Here is a 16,163-nt window from a genome sequence, read left to right as displayed (position 1 = left end):
GAAAAAACAGTTATCCGTAATTTACCACATGGGCTGTGACTTACAAGACATGCTCCTTGCTCTGGTGAAAGATACTTTGGAAAGCTGGATCACCATATTTGATGAGATAAACCTAAAATAAGACGTTCCTACATTCCACGGTAATTTGGATGCACAATACGAAAAAGGTGAGTCTGGTTGAGAAAGGTCCAAAGACTACAAAGGACAACTCACAAATAAGTTGTGCAGCTCTTAAATTCAATTTGGTAGTATCCATCATGTTCACATTAACTCTGTACATATCGTTCATAACATTCGTACATTTTAAATTGATCCATGTCAATCAATGCCTCTAAACAGTATATGCAAACAAATCACTTCTGAAGATAACAGCGATGATTATTACAATGATGATTAAGTCTAATGTAATGACAAATAATTTTACCATGAACTTTGTGTCACCACGGGATAATGTCTCCGAAAGAAACCCAGTGGACTTCAAGTGGTCCACCACCCTATGCAAAAGAAATGGCTGAGGGTACAAAAAAAAAACACAACAGTGTGAGAGTAAAACAACAACAACAACACTATATGAACAATGCGGGTTTATTATAAAATGCATCCTTAAAAAAATAAGGAGCAGATAGCAATTAAATAATGGGAAATATGAAATACAAATTGGAGGGGAAATAGGTGAGTATTTACAAAATGAATAAACTGTGGATATGATTCATTTGTAAACCACCTGCTTCTTGCTCTCAGATGAGTAACTCTCATAAGTCAGAAGTACATCCATGTCACCACTTGACTCTGCCCCTGCAACAACCAGTCAATAAAGAATAGTCAATGATTATGAACTGCCAAATCGGTATCATTTATTGAAATATATATGTATAACACAGTGCAGACACCACGGCACATAAATCTGACAACCCACATCCACTTCTATAGCGAGCTCCATATTTTGTTAACATTTCTTGCGAAGCTTCAGTCCATGGGGCTGGGGAGTTAACAAGCATTGCAGTGGGACCTGGTATGGCAATAAATTGTTCCCATGGTGAGTTCGCTTTGCCAGCTAGGACAATGGCTCATAATGGCAGGCACGAAAATCAGCGCTACAATGATGCACCATTGTAGTGATTGTAGCTCCTTACTCCGGGCCGCTGATGAACACAATTAGGTTCTCTCTCTATGCGTGTGGGGGTGCTTGAAGCCTTGTGTTATTCTTATCCTTACTGCCAATGGAGAGCAATATTGTGTATTCACGTGACCATTTTGTTCAAAATGGTCACGTGAATGTCACCCTTCACTATTATTATTCAATGAAATGTCCTAACCCTTATTCAGACAGGGAAAAGGATGTGGAGGATGCCTGGCGTCCCTTGGAAGTTGAGATATTTTTGGATGGAATCGCAAATCCAATTGCCTGTGGTGGCGCACCTCGCAGTGCCAATGGGCTCTTGGGTGCACAGATCCTATGCTTATGATTTATAGTACGGTTTTAAACAAACAATTCCCTTTGAAGAAATGTGTTGCTGACTCGCTAAGTGTGCGGCTCTTCAGCATCACGTCCAGTGGCATATGTAGATAATGTAGCAAGATTCAGGGCCAACTAGCATCCTTCCATTTTATTTAGATGTTTAATATACCATAGCACGTGTAATAATGTGTGCTTGTTACCTCTGCGGAAGCTGCCACAAACTGTAGCAATGTAATCAGGATCCAAAGCTTGTATATCTTTGCACACCAGATCCTAAACATCACATTTATATATTCACATTACTGACATATCCCCACCAAAGTCTGTTTTCATGATAATCATTGTGACCATAATTAGCTTAGCAATCATGCTAACATGCATCACTGAGTCAAACAAGTGAGAGTCAAATGTATATGGCACACAGCTTACCTGCATTTTCATCAGCTCAGTTCTGGGAATCCTTTTTTCAAAATCCTCAAAGTATCTGCATTTAAAGATGAAACACAATAGCTAAAATTCTGAAACCATACCATAACAATTATAGATCATTTAAATATATTCGGACAAGAGCACTGAAAACTTACAATTCACATTTTACAACCATATACTGCAATATACATGTAACAATTAATCATCTCCACTGGCCATTTAATGAACTGCAGGTTGCATTTTGATTTAAGAGTTGACTCTTTTTATTGATTCAAAATATGTGTGTGCCCTCGTCTACAAGTTGTGTGCACGTGAACAAATCATGTGCATAGATTGCAACATAATCAATTCCCATGCACACATTTTAGATGCATGTATTTATTCTAAGCGCAAAAATCAACGTTCGTCCAAGAATTTCTGCATGCCTTTCACATGACAATTGTTGTGCGAGAGCCTGGTACCAATGTTTTTCCAGTTTAAAAAGAAAACTAACATGTTATACGACGGTATGCTATACTGGCACTTCCCAGAACATAAAACATTAAAAACTGTACTTTTCCAAACGGTTCCTATTCTTATATTATGGTGTCTTCGCAGAGGAGAAGCAGCAGTGAATGCGGAAGTAAACACAGGAGCACCCCCTGTACTATTCTATTATACAGGTAGGAACAACAGGTTCCACACTGCCCACCTGGGATTATTTGTCTGTCTGTCTGTCGTGCATATCCGGAATTCCATCCGCATAATTGGAGTTTCGGCACTAATTTGTATCCGTATTTGGCGAGTGTTGTTTTTAGCTTGAACAAAGTATGATATCCTCCATACGCAAATACGCAAATCATATTTAGAGTCCGCGAGGATGAATTAAAACTGGGTTTCGGAATGGCGTGCGCTGCTTACACCAATAAAATACCATATAAACCATAGTACATATCCAAACATTTTGTGGACTTAAAAAGTTGGGTGGACATTGCGTACATGTACACAAATTTTACAGGTAGGAGCAACAGGTCAACAACTGCCCACCAAGGATTATTTGTCTGCACGAAAGCGCTGTCCAACCAAGTTCCTACCTGCCCACTGCGAGGGAACGTGTTTGCGCGTGACAAAGATTCAAGGAGCCAAAATGCCAATGTCAAGATCTGCTATCCACGTGAGAGCTTCATGAGATAGTTCTTGTAGTTTCACTATTCCTCCATTGAAGGAGCGCAGACTAAAGTGGTTAACTATTTGGTAGATAATTTGGGTTGGATGGCCACAATCGCACTGAGGCTTGGTTTTTTTTATTTTCCATTCATGAAGGAGATGCGCGTATCGGCCCGTTGACGTTCCATGCTGTTGAATACCAAAGAGCCAAGATTTGTGTCAGTTTGTAGAAATCGTGACGAAAAATACAAAAGTATTTCAATTAAAACCATTATGCTGAGTAATCGTGCGATTGGTACATGTGCACACATGGACTGTGGGGATTCAAAAGTGCAGCACTGCTGTGGTTGCTCACATTGACAGTGAGCTTGGCTGGCATACAATCACACCAGATAAATCAAAACTAGGTAAGTATATACAAACAATAAAAAATATATTTGATGAAATAACTATCTTAATTTATTGTAAAACTGATCAAAACCAATTCTTGGGAAAAAAAACCTCTGCAATTAGCGGCAAAAACATTCCCGCTCGGCCATGTCCCCCGTTCTTATAGGAGGCATATTTAGCCATGATTCAACACAAACCACAATATGATCAAGTTAAGATTATATTCAAGAACCTATTATTGCGTTTGTTGTTTACTCTCATTTAGACTCTTTCTTTCGTTTTAAATTGTTCCATATCGTTCGTTCAATTACCCTAAATGTAACATTTGAAAATAGTTTGTAAACAATTTATAGCAATACAAATAATAATCGGTTCCCACACACAATCTGATGCAGCATTGTGAGTGTCCATTACTTGATGAACCGTTACATGCCTATTTACAATGTATTATTTTTATCAATTAACAAGCTCATTCCACTTTGACTTAAAACTTTACTTAAAACATTTCATTTGCAATTAATTCCCATTCATTAATGTACAATAAGTGTTTCATTTCATCAATCTCTACGACATGTTGTTTTATGATATATTTTCAAACGCTAAAAATTATGCTGTTGACGTAAACATTACATCGTTTTTTACTGGTAAAATGAAACGAACTGGTTCCTGCAACCAGTCTATTAACAGGCACTGCATATCTGACTTTGTTGATGTGGATATGATCGTCCCCCCTCTGACCCCCTTTAGCGCAATCTGATGTACCTTTTATAATATAACCCTGTACACAACATGTGAATGTGTTTAACACATTCCAAGCTCATACATCAGTTTGTTAATCACTCACTTCAGTCCAATGCGCTGGTGATGGTTAAGTCTCTCGACATTATTTTTCAAGTCTGTAAAAAGTGGAAAAGTAGACGTTCTAGTTTCTCACAAACAATACAGAAATATAAACTATGTACACACAAATGATAAAAGGGTGGATGAGTCCATCTTTTCTGCACAACAATGTTGGGCACATAATTAAAATGGTGATTTGTTGCATCTTGGCAACAAATCACCATAGCACAAAACAAATGGTTAATTAAAAACGGTTATCTTCAAAAATATCAGCAAATAATCTTGCACAAATCTGCAGTTATTATGCAAAAATCGTACAATTGCCAAGCGGAGAAATGACAATTTCGAGATGTGAACAACATAAAAGGACCTTTTTAATACCGATGATAAACAAATGTATGCATATAAACAGACTGCAAATTTGAAGTGTGGTAAGTGAAAGCAAAATAATACAGTAAAACTTCTTGAAGCCGAAAAGGCCACATAAACCAAAAATCGAATTAGGCTGCATGTGAGACACGTACATATGTGAGCAATTCTAAAGCTATGCAAACATACTGTGCAGCACTTAACCGTGGTGCCGTATTCGGTGAGGCCACACGAACACATGATTCTGTGCAGACCAAAGTGCTTTGCGAGGTTCGCTCTCATTCTGGGTTATATATTTATTTATTTTAAACTCCAAGCCCGTCTTCTTCTTGGGTTTACGAATCAGCCTTCCACTGCTTCATGGCGATGGTCACTCAGATGCATTTGCACAGCGGTCATTTTTAAGTGTTATTCAACAATAAGTATTACGTGTGAATGTAATATATTATTTAATTAACGTTTTCATTAATGGAGGTGGATTGTTTCCACTCAAGGCCAGTGTCAACCTAAAGTTCGAGACTGTTCATGCGGAACATAGATATGATCCTCATCAGTGAATCAAGCATTTCACCTCCGGATGTTGCAAAAACATATCTGGCCATCACTCTTTAGAACTGTTTTTTGTGTTTGTTGTCCTTTTTCACCCGCATATCTGATTAGCAAGGTTGGCTATTTATAGATTTGAAGCTTTCGTGACTGCAAGGATTCAAACTTTTTGTTTTTTCGGTAAAGTCACGCAGGTAAAATAAAATAAAATATTGTTCTATTTTATTTTACCTGCGTGACTTTACCGAAAAAAACAAAAAGCTTGGCTATGTACGGGGGAAAGAAGTTGAACATACATACATGAATCACTAATAAGATCCAAGTCGGAAACTTGTTCTTTTAAGTTATATCCCAATCTATCACAATGCTGAAATGTAAATGTGTTAAGGGTTTTTCCTTACCGTCCAGTGTTCTAATTCCCTCATCATACAGCTTTTTGGCAACAGCAGGTCTGTGGGTCAGTCAAGTTACATAAACAAGCTAAATGTTTATCGAGTGAAAACATAAAGGCGATAGAATAATTCACACTGAGGGACAATCAATATGAACACAATAATGATGATTGCTACGTGCTATATAGTTCTCCAAAAAGTTAGAACCCAAATCTAACAGAGAAGGTAGTTGCTTTATACACTTTGGCAGTTCACCAGCATTGGTAAAAAAAAATATTTTACTGCTAATTATAAACACCGAATGCCAAACAAGTCCAGAGTTTGCTCCTGATGAATCATTGGGGTTGAAATTATGCACTCCCATCAGGCTGTGTAGCTGATGGGATGTGCAAAACATATTTGCATTTTTTGTGGAAGGACAGCTATGGAAAGGAGGCATATTGTCTGCTGATTTATTTTATGATAGATCTTCACAGTACAGTAAATGTATATTGTCTACATGAAGCAAACCATAATTTCAAGCCAAACAGTCCATCTAAACTCTCCAACCCCCACCCTCTCTAGAGCACCCCCCCCCCCCTGATCACACACACTGGACCAGTACATTCGGACTTTCGATAGAAGGTCCAGTGGATTCCAACCATCAAGAGGGGTGGACAGTCCTTCTTTTTGAGCAGGACAACATATAAGAGAACGAGTAGCTCTTCATTAAATAATGAAAGGGGCCTGGGAGCAGTGGGAAGCTGTGGAAGGCTCGCGAGTCGTAGGCGGTTGTGGAGGCGATGATGAATGGCTCCACGGAAGATGAACGTCCATGGAAGGATGCAGGCAAGGCTGACTGAGTCAGATACCTTTAATTACATCCTCTCTCAGGTGTCGGCTAAATTGGCCAATTGGGATAGTATTTTTATTACAAAGTGAATGGGAAAAGGTGCAAACCTGCAATTGCGTGCTCATGCATTTGTTTGCAGTAGGGCTTCCACAAAGTTTCCTATAGAGAGGCCCTGGGGATGGTATTTGTCCTACTATTTCACACGGGTCTTGGAAGAGGTGGAAGTACCCACACTTTACTCCACTACCTGCGATCAGCCAATCGACTGTGGTAGAACCATTTACACCGCTTGATGGAGAGGCAAGGGGATTTAAGAAAAAAGTTTCCACTGCCATGCTGGGCAATCAAACCGACAACCTCTGAATTGCAAAGTCAAGTGTGCTAACCGTTACACTATGGGAGCATCCCTTATGAGGAGACTTCATTGGCCAAGTGGGTCATGATGCCAGTACTTGGGACAGGAATTATAGAAAGGTATGGGCCAGATGAACTCATCAATGACAATATGGAGCTGATACTTTTGTGTAACCGATGGACTTGAAAACACCAACCAGTCTGTAGTGCATAAAAGTCAAAACTTTAATATCCTGATTTGCGTTAATAATTTTACCCAGCCCGATCCACACTGATCAAAAACAACCAAATTCAGATTTGAATGAATCATTTGGAGCACCCCTTGTACAACGGTGTACAAAGGCAACCTCAGTATACTGAGCGTACCGCCATAAACAATGCATTTCACCAAGCACACCAAACTGCTCCCAAAAACACATTAATAAAACCTCCAAACCACAAAAATAATATGGGAGACCCTTGAAAATTGCGGGTTTATTGTTCGCAGTTTCAACCTGTCGTGGGCAACCTATTTTTGTATACCAATTTAGCTATCGTGGGGGGTTAGCTTTGGCATGTCGCGGATATACTGTACACGGAAGTATTGTATCATGGTGTTGTGTGGCTGATTCTGTGGGGCAGGCGAGGGACGTGGGGCAGTCAGTGGCACCTAAACTTGGCATGCGAGCAGCTCGCGGACAAAGAACTATTAACAGACTGTTCGGGCAAGTGCTATAAACGAGCACGAATGAAGGCCGGCATGGCGATATTTACACATCACACCAGATACTCATTTGATATGCTAAGTTAACCTAGGAGAGGCCCAGGACTGATTCAGATAATTGTAACTGGTATTGGGCATGAGCAGGAATTGAAACTCAGGTCACCGGGTTTGTAGCGCAGCGTGCAAACCACTACCCCACCGCTCCCTACTCATGGACAATAACATACACTCACTTTGCATCATCATCAGTAAGTACAGTATTTATTCAGTATTTATACTATTTATTGTCTAAGAATGTTTTTGCATAGGTTTTTACGTGTTTATTTCAATTATTTAGTTTAAGCTTATTTGGCATACAGTACAGCCCTTATATCAATTGTGAAGTGTCTTCTTTTGGTTGCCGTGTACCTAACTCCATTATTTTAAGGTAAGGTTTAAGTATTGAATATCGCGGTTTTGGCTTTCACGGCACTTTCCAACAATGTAACCCCTGCGATATACAGGGGATCTCCAGTACCTCACACACGTCCACGTTATGAAGCACAGTGACAATATTAGATTGCAACGACATGTGTATCACCACAAGAAGCCCTCACCCGATGCCAGTGATGCGTGTCAGGAAGTTTATGGAAGACGATGTGTCATCAAGACGAATCTGCAAGGATATATTCATGTTCAAGTTACAGTCTCTTTGTTTAGTGAGCAACAGGACACAGTGCCCATTTCTGTTCTTGGTCGAACCAGAGAAGGAATTCACTGTGGGGACCAGCCGCTCCACAGGAAGACACTGCTAATTTCCCACTGTGATATGTTTAAGCAGGCCTGAAGGAGTGAAAGGTTGAGACGAATCCTAAACTCATTATTTTCCCCATCGTGATTTGAGCTCTTTCACTACTAAGGATTCTCCATGCATACACTTATCACTCACAACGCATAGATGAGTGCATGTGCTCAAAATAATCAGTCAAACAGGTCAGACACAGCTCTGCTCGTGGGGTTTTACATTAGTACCATTCATGTTACCTTTTCCAGCTTTTGTAACTTCCCTGTTGACAGGAACTCATCAATCTTCTTTGCGATTTGCACCCCAACACCTTCCTGCCGAGATACAGAAATATCTTGTGTCTCATGAACTTGCTCACCCATCTCCCACTTATTCATCCATAAATCCATGTACTTACCAATCTAACAATCCATCCACTTATCACACAATAGATTATTTACTTGTACAGTACACACTCTTAAACCCACTCAGTCACGATCGTTTATGCTAGCTGATGTAATTGCGCGCAAACGTTATGAATAAAGAATGTTAGCTCCCCAACATTCAAGTAAATAGTTACAACTCTTTTTAGAATTAAGTAACTTGTGGCGGAATGTCGGGTATTGGCTCCGCTATTTCTGCAAGGTATGTCAATTCAACACGATGCTAGCATAAATCCACAGGGTTGCAGGGCCAGAATAGGAACTAACAAGAAGCGTTATCCCCCCCCCCCATAACAAAATCACTGTAGAGCAGAAGGTAGATGTCAATTGACCTCCTGTACATTAATGGAAACCAAAATGTAATTGTGGGACCTCAGATAATCATAGCATTGCAAATTTGGAAAAATGCATCCAGTATGCAATTCACAAATTGGGACCATAATAAGAGACAATATAGAGGATAACCAACCACACGAGCTGGATTTACAAAAGGTTTGTATACCAATGATCACATACATGGTATCAACAAATCAGTAACCTGGCAACCTGAGTTCGATATCTGGCTACGCCTCACCAAACCCAGAGTGATATCTGAACAGGTCCTGCCTGTCTCCCTCCCACACTTTACTGACCCACACTGAGCAGCAAGTATGATAAAAAAACACGATTAACATGGTGTGGGGGGAGTCCCTTCATTTAACTGTGGATTTTCAAAGTCTTTTAAATTATTATGTATTAATATACTCAGCTCCTAACACACGTAACTTGACCCGTGACCTCCTGTCAGCAAGCCTTCGCTACTCTACGTGGTCCTAGAGTACTCTCAGTGGCACAGGTACTGCAGTAAGGTGTCCAACCACTAAGCAGTCAATAGTGGCTGTTGTTTGGCATCTTGCAATGTGTGCGAGTGTATTCATGAGTATATGGGCATGTGTTTATGTTAGAATGAGAGTGATGCTCACAAGTTGCTTGGCCTCAGAACCACTTTTGATCTTGTTTGGGTATTTTGCGATGACGGCTGCAGCTTTTCTGTAAAAACAAAATCAAATTCGCAGCATTATTACTTGTCTTCTTCTTCATCGCCATCACTTAATCAGTTATCCACCATTCAGGCTGATCAATAATGTCTAAGATGATAGGAACATGTGGGATGATTACAATTAATGGACACCAAAACCTTTCCCAATCATGGATTTGACTATTGACGCAAAATGGTTTGAGATACAGTTTGCCGATCGTGCCTCTGTGGGTCGACCCTTTCATGGTTGATCGCGAGATCCCTGTATGCATCACATAAGCGTACTGCTCGCGATGATGCTGCCGCGGAAACATACGCAAGCCATCCGGTCTCCATGCAGCCCATTCGGGTCCCAGTCCAAGTGCTCCCAGCGTCCAGTGAAGCGGTGAGGTCCAGCTGCACAATTTTTCTTACTTAATCAGTGACCTTATTGATTATTTTCCAATGGCCCCGAAAAGAAAATTAAGTGGCAGTGAATAGAAGCAAAAGAAGCAGAGGAAGGTGATGTCTCGGAACGATTAAGTAGAGTTATGAAATAAACTTGTGAAAGGGGAGAGTGCAGCATCATTAACTTTATCTTTATTTTCAGGTTTACATTTACGTATACATGCACAGTACCGTACACAACCTTAATTATTTTCATTCTATACATTTGCTGTACGAGTTATATTTAACACGATTCAAAATAATTATCATATTTTTCATTTAAACACTTCCTGTTTCATATTTGAGTTCATGTAGGGTAACATAAAAGAAAAGGAGGGGGTGCCGTATTACCAACCGTGAACCAAACCCTAGTTTTCCCATTTGCCTTTGGGTTTGCGGATTTTCCGATTGCAGCAATTTTCAAGAATGTAACCCCTGCGATGGACAATGTTTTGGTGCTCTCAATCATGCTTTAGTAAACACACAATTTTTGTAATCATGGATGCAGTATGTACATGTATTTGCAGGAAACCATCCAATATTTACTCCTTCCCTATCTTGCTTACGCATGCCCTCTCTCTTTACCTTTTTCAACTCACTACCATCCAAACCTCATGTTAATTTGCATTGCTTGTAATGTTTCATTGCCACAGAAAAATACTTAATTGCAAAATTGTCTAACCCCACTTCATCTGAGAGTAGATGACTTGCTTTGCCTAACAAAAGGCTCAATTTAATAGGGGTAGTACTCCATTGCTTACCATCCACATGCGAAGTAGGAATGTAATTATTCAACCCACTGTCGATTCATAGAACTGTTACTATACTGGGAGGTGATTCAAGTATACACTGTTAAAGCATCCAGAATGTACCAAAAATTCTGAGCGTGCACCCATGCCACACCACCACCACATAATGACCACAGGTTCCAAGCAGCATCCCGCCCTGTTCTCCTTGGCCAACTAAGCAAAAAGCACATCTATTGGGGGCCATTGTTACACTTGTGACTGGTAACCATTGCGACAAAGACATATGAAAACGTGCTCTAATAATGTAAAGCAGACTTGGACAATTGACAAAGTATGACATAGAACATGCCAAGGATAAGATTTTAAAGTTTGCCAAAGAACAGAATTCAAATACTGTGATGGAAAAGTTCATGAGGATGGATTCTGAAAAGTTGAAGCAGAGAGGCTGCCACTCCGATATGGAACAAGGAGCATCGTGCCACTGCTATTCTTGCTCGTGGTCCTGAAGCCTTTGGCATGTATATAATTATATTTGTTTGAACTCCATTAACATTTAGGCAGAACACGAGGCTAGCCAAACCAGATCTCCCCCATATGAATTTTGTTAGTCAGCAGTACATAATGTTACTTTGCAGGTCCATATGTTGAATGTGTTTAATGTATGCATATGCATGACGGTGGTCCACTTTACTCCAGTGACCCGGGTGCTGCTGCAGGGGTCCACTTTCTGCCCCGCCTCCTTCCCCCCCCCACTTCTCTCTCCCCCCCTACTGCCGAGGCCTACTATATAACCTCGTGCCACGGCAGATCTCTCGCCTACTTCAGCAGTTGTTTCTTGCTGTGGTTTGTCCCACCTGATGACGATTGCTTGTGTTGCGATCTAAACGTCGTGATCTATCATTTTTCTACCTACGTGACTTTACCGAAAGAACCAAAGAGTATTTGTAAGGAACTATGCAAAATATGCTTCCATTGTTAGGTGAACCACGTGTTGGTGAGCTGATCCGATCATGCACCTACCACACCCGAGCACCATGCTACATCAGGAACTGTATTGACAAGGATGTCGGAAATACTATTGTGTATGTGTAGTTGTCACATGCCCTCAGCAAATGTCTTCAGCCATTAAGGACACCCTGGCCAGAGTTGTTGGCTTGGCTCCACATCACACAAGCTCTTTGAACCTTCTCAATGACATTCAATGGTTGCCAGTGCATGATAGTCAAGTTAAAGGTGTCAGCACTGGCTTTGAAGGTGAAAACCTTCGGTCAATCAACCTACCCGAGCGACGTCCGTCATTTAACTTATAAGCGCCAACACGCAACCTACGCTCATCTGGAAAGGACCTGCTGTGTGCTAAACCAACTCAGCTGAAGACAGAAGAATGGAGCTTCTCATTGGTAGCCCAATGGTCTGGAAGAGCCTGCCGATTTAAGTACGGGCAACCACAATAAGTCCAGATTAAAAACAAGCTCAATCTCTCGTGCCCGTCACATCTCGTCTGGTTCTCTACAATCCGTGTTTATGTCTTGGCTTTCACTGAATTATTATGCGTTATCCATTTCACTTTGATTGTGTATGCAAGGTGAGAACTAACAGTGAACGTGTATAAATATGCCTGTGCCCAGCTGTGCAGCCATGTGTGCAGATCCCAATGTGGTTTGCTTTCATACCGATAGGCGTTGTATTTGTGAATTGCACGATTCACATTTTTCTCATAGTTTGCCAGCTCTGTGAAAAAACAAAGAGCACACCAAAACAATATCATACACACAGTAGTCATACAACAGGCACTGCAAAATAAAAAAATGCATCTGTAATTTGCTATTACAAGTATGACTTGTATCGTTATGTTGTGTATTATATTGAATAAAAGCAAGAGCTGCTACCACATACTGCCAGAAAGGCAAGTGTAAGCAATAAATATTTTTTGAGTAGGTGGTGGTAAACACAGTGGTGATAATCCTTTGTTCATTCAATATCAAATCACCAGATATCGGCAATAACTTGACATGTGATAAAGAATTAAAGCTTTTGTGACTGCATAAATTACTCATTGTTTTTTTCAGTAAAGTCACGTATTTAGGAATACCATAAAATTATATTAAAACAAATCAATCACGACGTTTCGACCGCAACACAAGCGATCTTCATTAGGTGTAAAAAAAAGAAAAAAACAATGAGTAACTTGACATGTCTTTTCTTTTTCTGCAACTCTGTCAATAAATTGTATGATATATGAGATTTTCAGAAGGGTATCAGTACCCATGATCCTCCAATGATATTAAGTAGGGAGGGAGGGGGGATTAGGCAACAATTGTGACTGGTGTTTCCTTGCAGGCATTTTTAAGAATCTGTATCTTGGCATAGGGAAGGGCAAGAGATCATGCATAACAGTGCTTTCTCTTATTCAGATTCAGAATTTACAAACCAAAGTAAAATATTATGAATAGTTGTTTAAACACACTGCATTAAATGTTGTTTAAATCACCACATAAAATACAAGAGACACTTTTTGGTGCCATTTCTATCGACAGAAATGTATCTGTTAAAACAGCAAATTTAGGACTTATTGCTTTCATATTCTCAGCGATATAAGCCTCCAAAAGCAGCGATGGCCTCACATTCACTGCTCCATATTCATTCACATGTGACGCAACACGTAAATATGCATCCAAGTAAGAATTGTGGATCCCATGATGGTCTAGGACTCGTATACCTCACTACTTACTGACAATGTTACAAGAACATTTACGTCATATCACTTTTGCAAGCCCTTTTTTAGTTGACATAGATTGACCCCATAGGATATAATCACTGTTGACTTCCTGCCAAGGCTCAACCTCCAATTGTGATTAAACATGCAAGCGAATAACTGTGAGTCAATGCAGTCATATTGCAGCATTTTATACACAATGGCAGATGTAGCATCCCCCCAAGCCTAAATCCTGATGCCTACACATTAAATAGTCCTTCACCTCATCCCCTTAACGTTTGTGATGACGATTCAACATTTTAAACAATTTCAACTGCAGCTTCATAACGCCAGATACAAAGTGGTTCCTAATGTGATGTCAGTCTCACGAGTTTTTTGCGACGCCTGTGACATGTAAATCTGCGGGATACCAGACCAAACAACTGCTGTCCTAACCTGTATACCTGGACAGAAATGGGGTGGGAACCAGGTTAATTAATAATTAACTATTTATATTTTTCGATTTAAAGCTTTCGTGACTGCAAGGATTCATCTTCTTTGGTTCTTTCGGTAAAGTCACGTAGAATGAGAATAAAATAATAAATTGATAAAATAAAATAACACAATAAAATTCTCACGACGTTTCGGCCACAACACAAGCGGCCTTCATCAGGTGAAGGGACGAGACTGTCTGGAGGACAGCGCTGGAGCGAAAAAGCCATGCTCAGATCGCGACCTTTAAGCTGTGTGAGAAGAAACAAAGCGCCTTGACAAAGGAATTAGCATAGAATTTAGCATTGAAATAGCTGAGTGATTAGCTTGTGACTGGTCACAGAAATGGCTATGTTAAAGTTAAAGCGCATACACATCCACAGAGGCATCTCTTGACAAAGGAATTAGCATAGAATTTAGCATTGAAATAGCTGAGTGATTAGCTTGTGACTGGTCACAGAAATAGCTATGTTAAAGTCACAGCATACACATTCACAGAGGCACCTAGTACAAATCAAACAGGAGAATTTAGCATTGAAATAACTAGGAGAATTTAGCATTGAAATAACTCGGAACAGAGGAGGGGGAGAGAGACAGCTGCGAGGCGCTGTTATACTCCATGTTGTAAACCATACCATTAACCGTGGTGTGAGAGGTATTACGAGTCAATGCCAGCGAAAGAGCTGCGGTCTGAAGGTCATCGTAAAATACTATTAATTAAGAACGGAAATGGTTTAAAACATCTTTCCAATGGTTACTAAGCCAGAATCCATCTTCTCGGTTGAAATTGTCTCTGTGCTTGTATATGTGAATGGCCTCATGAACGAATCTCTCATGGTAGCCGGTTGGTTTGCAAAGAACTTCCGTCTTGGAGAAGTCAATGTCATGTGAGCCCACTGAATTATAACAGTGATCTGCCACGGCAGAGGAGTTCGTTCTACCGTGTTTCAAGTCTGCTTTATGTTCGCGGATGCGGTCCGAGATATGAAGGATCCTCTTGTGGAGCCACTCAAAACCATCACCTTACCATACATTGCAGGGGTCACTAAAAAGATCTCCAAAATTCCTGAATAAACACAAGATCTAGGTCCGATTAAACACAGTACATAAAATCCGTGATCTAATTCCATCTGTAAAAGATGCTGTTCCAAACATACAGTACCCGGGCGTTTACAAACTAAAGTGCCTCTGTGGTAGGAGCTACATTGGAGAAACCAAACGACATATCTCGGACCGCATCCGCGAACATAAAGCAAACTTGAAACACGGTAGAACGAACTCCTCTGCCGTGGCAGATCACTGTTATAATTCAGTGGGCTCACATGACATTGACTTCTCCAAGACGGAGGCTCTTTGCAAACCAACCGGCTACCATGAGATTCGTTCATGAGGCCATTCACATATACAAGCACAGAGACAATTTCAACCGAGAAGATGGATTCTAGCTTAGTAACCATTGGAAAGATGTTTTAAACCATTTCCGTTCTTAATTAATTGTATTTTACGATGACCTTCAGAACGCAGCTCTTTCGCTGGCATTGACTCGTAATACCTCTCACACCACGGTTAATGTTATGGTTTACAACATGGAGTATAACAGCGCCTCGCAGCTGTCTCTCTCCCCCTCCTCTGTTCCGAGTTATTTCAATGCTAAATTCTCCTAGTTATTTCAATGCTAAATTCTCCTGTTTGATTTGTACTAGGTGCCTCTGTGAATGTGTATGCTCTGACTTTAACATAGCTATTTCTGTGACCAGTCACAAGCTAATCACTCAGCTATTTCAATGCTAAATTCTATGCTAATTCCTTTGTCAAGGCGCTTTGTTTCTTCTCACACAGCTTAAAGGTCGCGATCTGAGCGTGGCTTTTTCGCTCCAGCGCTGTCCTCCAGACAGTCTCGTCCCTTCACCTGATGAAGGCCGCTTGTGTTGTGGCCGAAACGTCGTGAGAATTTTATTATTTTATTTTATCAATTTATTATTTTATTCTCATTCTACGTGACTTTACTATTTATATTTTTGTTTTACATTTTGACTCTCTGCATTGCAGCATGTGTGATTAGGTGCATATATTCAGAAACCACCGCACAGATCATTTTAAATTATCCATTTAAGAGA

At 40.3% G+C, this 16,163-nt stretch overlaps 1 protein-coding gene across 1 annotated transcript in view; it reads right to left on the bottom strand.

Moving 5' to 3' along the window:
* The window catches only part of POLB (DNA polymerase beta), a 28,172-nt gene that overhangs the window by 10,543 nt on the left and 1,466 nt on the right, over positions 1-16,163 (bottom strand). Inside the window, exons 2-11 of the mRNA XM_032961655.2 lie at positions 12,533-12,590; positions 9,629-9,695; positions 8,484-8,558; positions 8,057-8,115; positions 5,581-5,630; positions 4,269-4,320; positions 1,889-1,943; positions 1,660-1,732; positions 725-795; positions 425-511 (exon numbers count right to left, since the gene is read on the bottom strand). Of these exons, the coding sequence (XP_032817546.1) occupies positions 425-511; positions 725-795; positions 1,660-1,732; positions 1,889-1,943; positions 4,269-4,320; positions 5,581-5,630; positions 8,057-8,115; positions 8,484-8,558; positions 9,629-9,695; positions 12,533-12,590 (647 nt within the window). The remainder of the gene's footprint in view (positions 1-424; positions 512-724; positions 796-1,659; positions 1,733-1,888; positions 1,944-4,268; positions 4,321-5,580; positions 5,631-8,056; positions 8,116-8,483; positions 8,559-9,628; positions 9,696-12,532; positions 12,591-16,163) is intronic.

The sequence above is a fragment of the Petromyzon marinus genome, chromosome 1, assembly GCF_048934315.1.
Source record: "Petromyzon marinus isolate PM22_M1 ecotype Great Lakes invasive population chromosome 1, UKy_Petmar_22M1.pri1.0, whole genome shotgun sequence".
Classification (NCBI taxonomy): Eukaryota; Metazoa; Chordata; class Hyperoartia; order Petromyzontiformes; family Petromyzontidae; genus Petromyzon; species Petromyzon marinus.
Note: the sequence above shows the minus strand (reverse complement) of the source record. Positions and strands in the feature narration are given on the sequence as shown.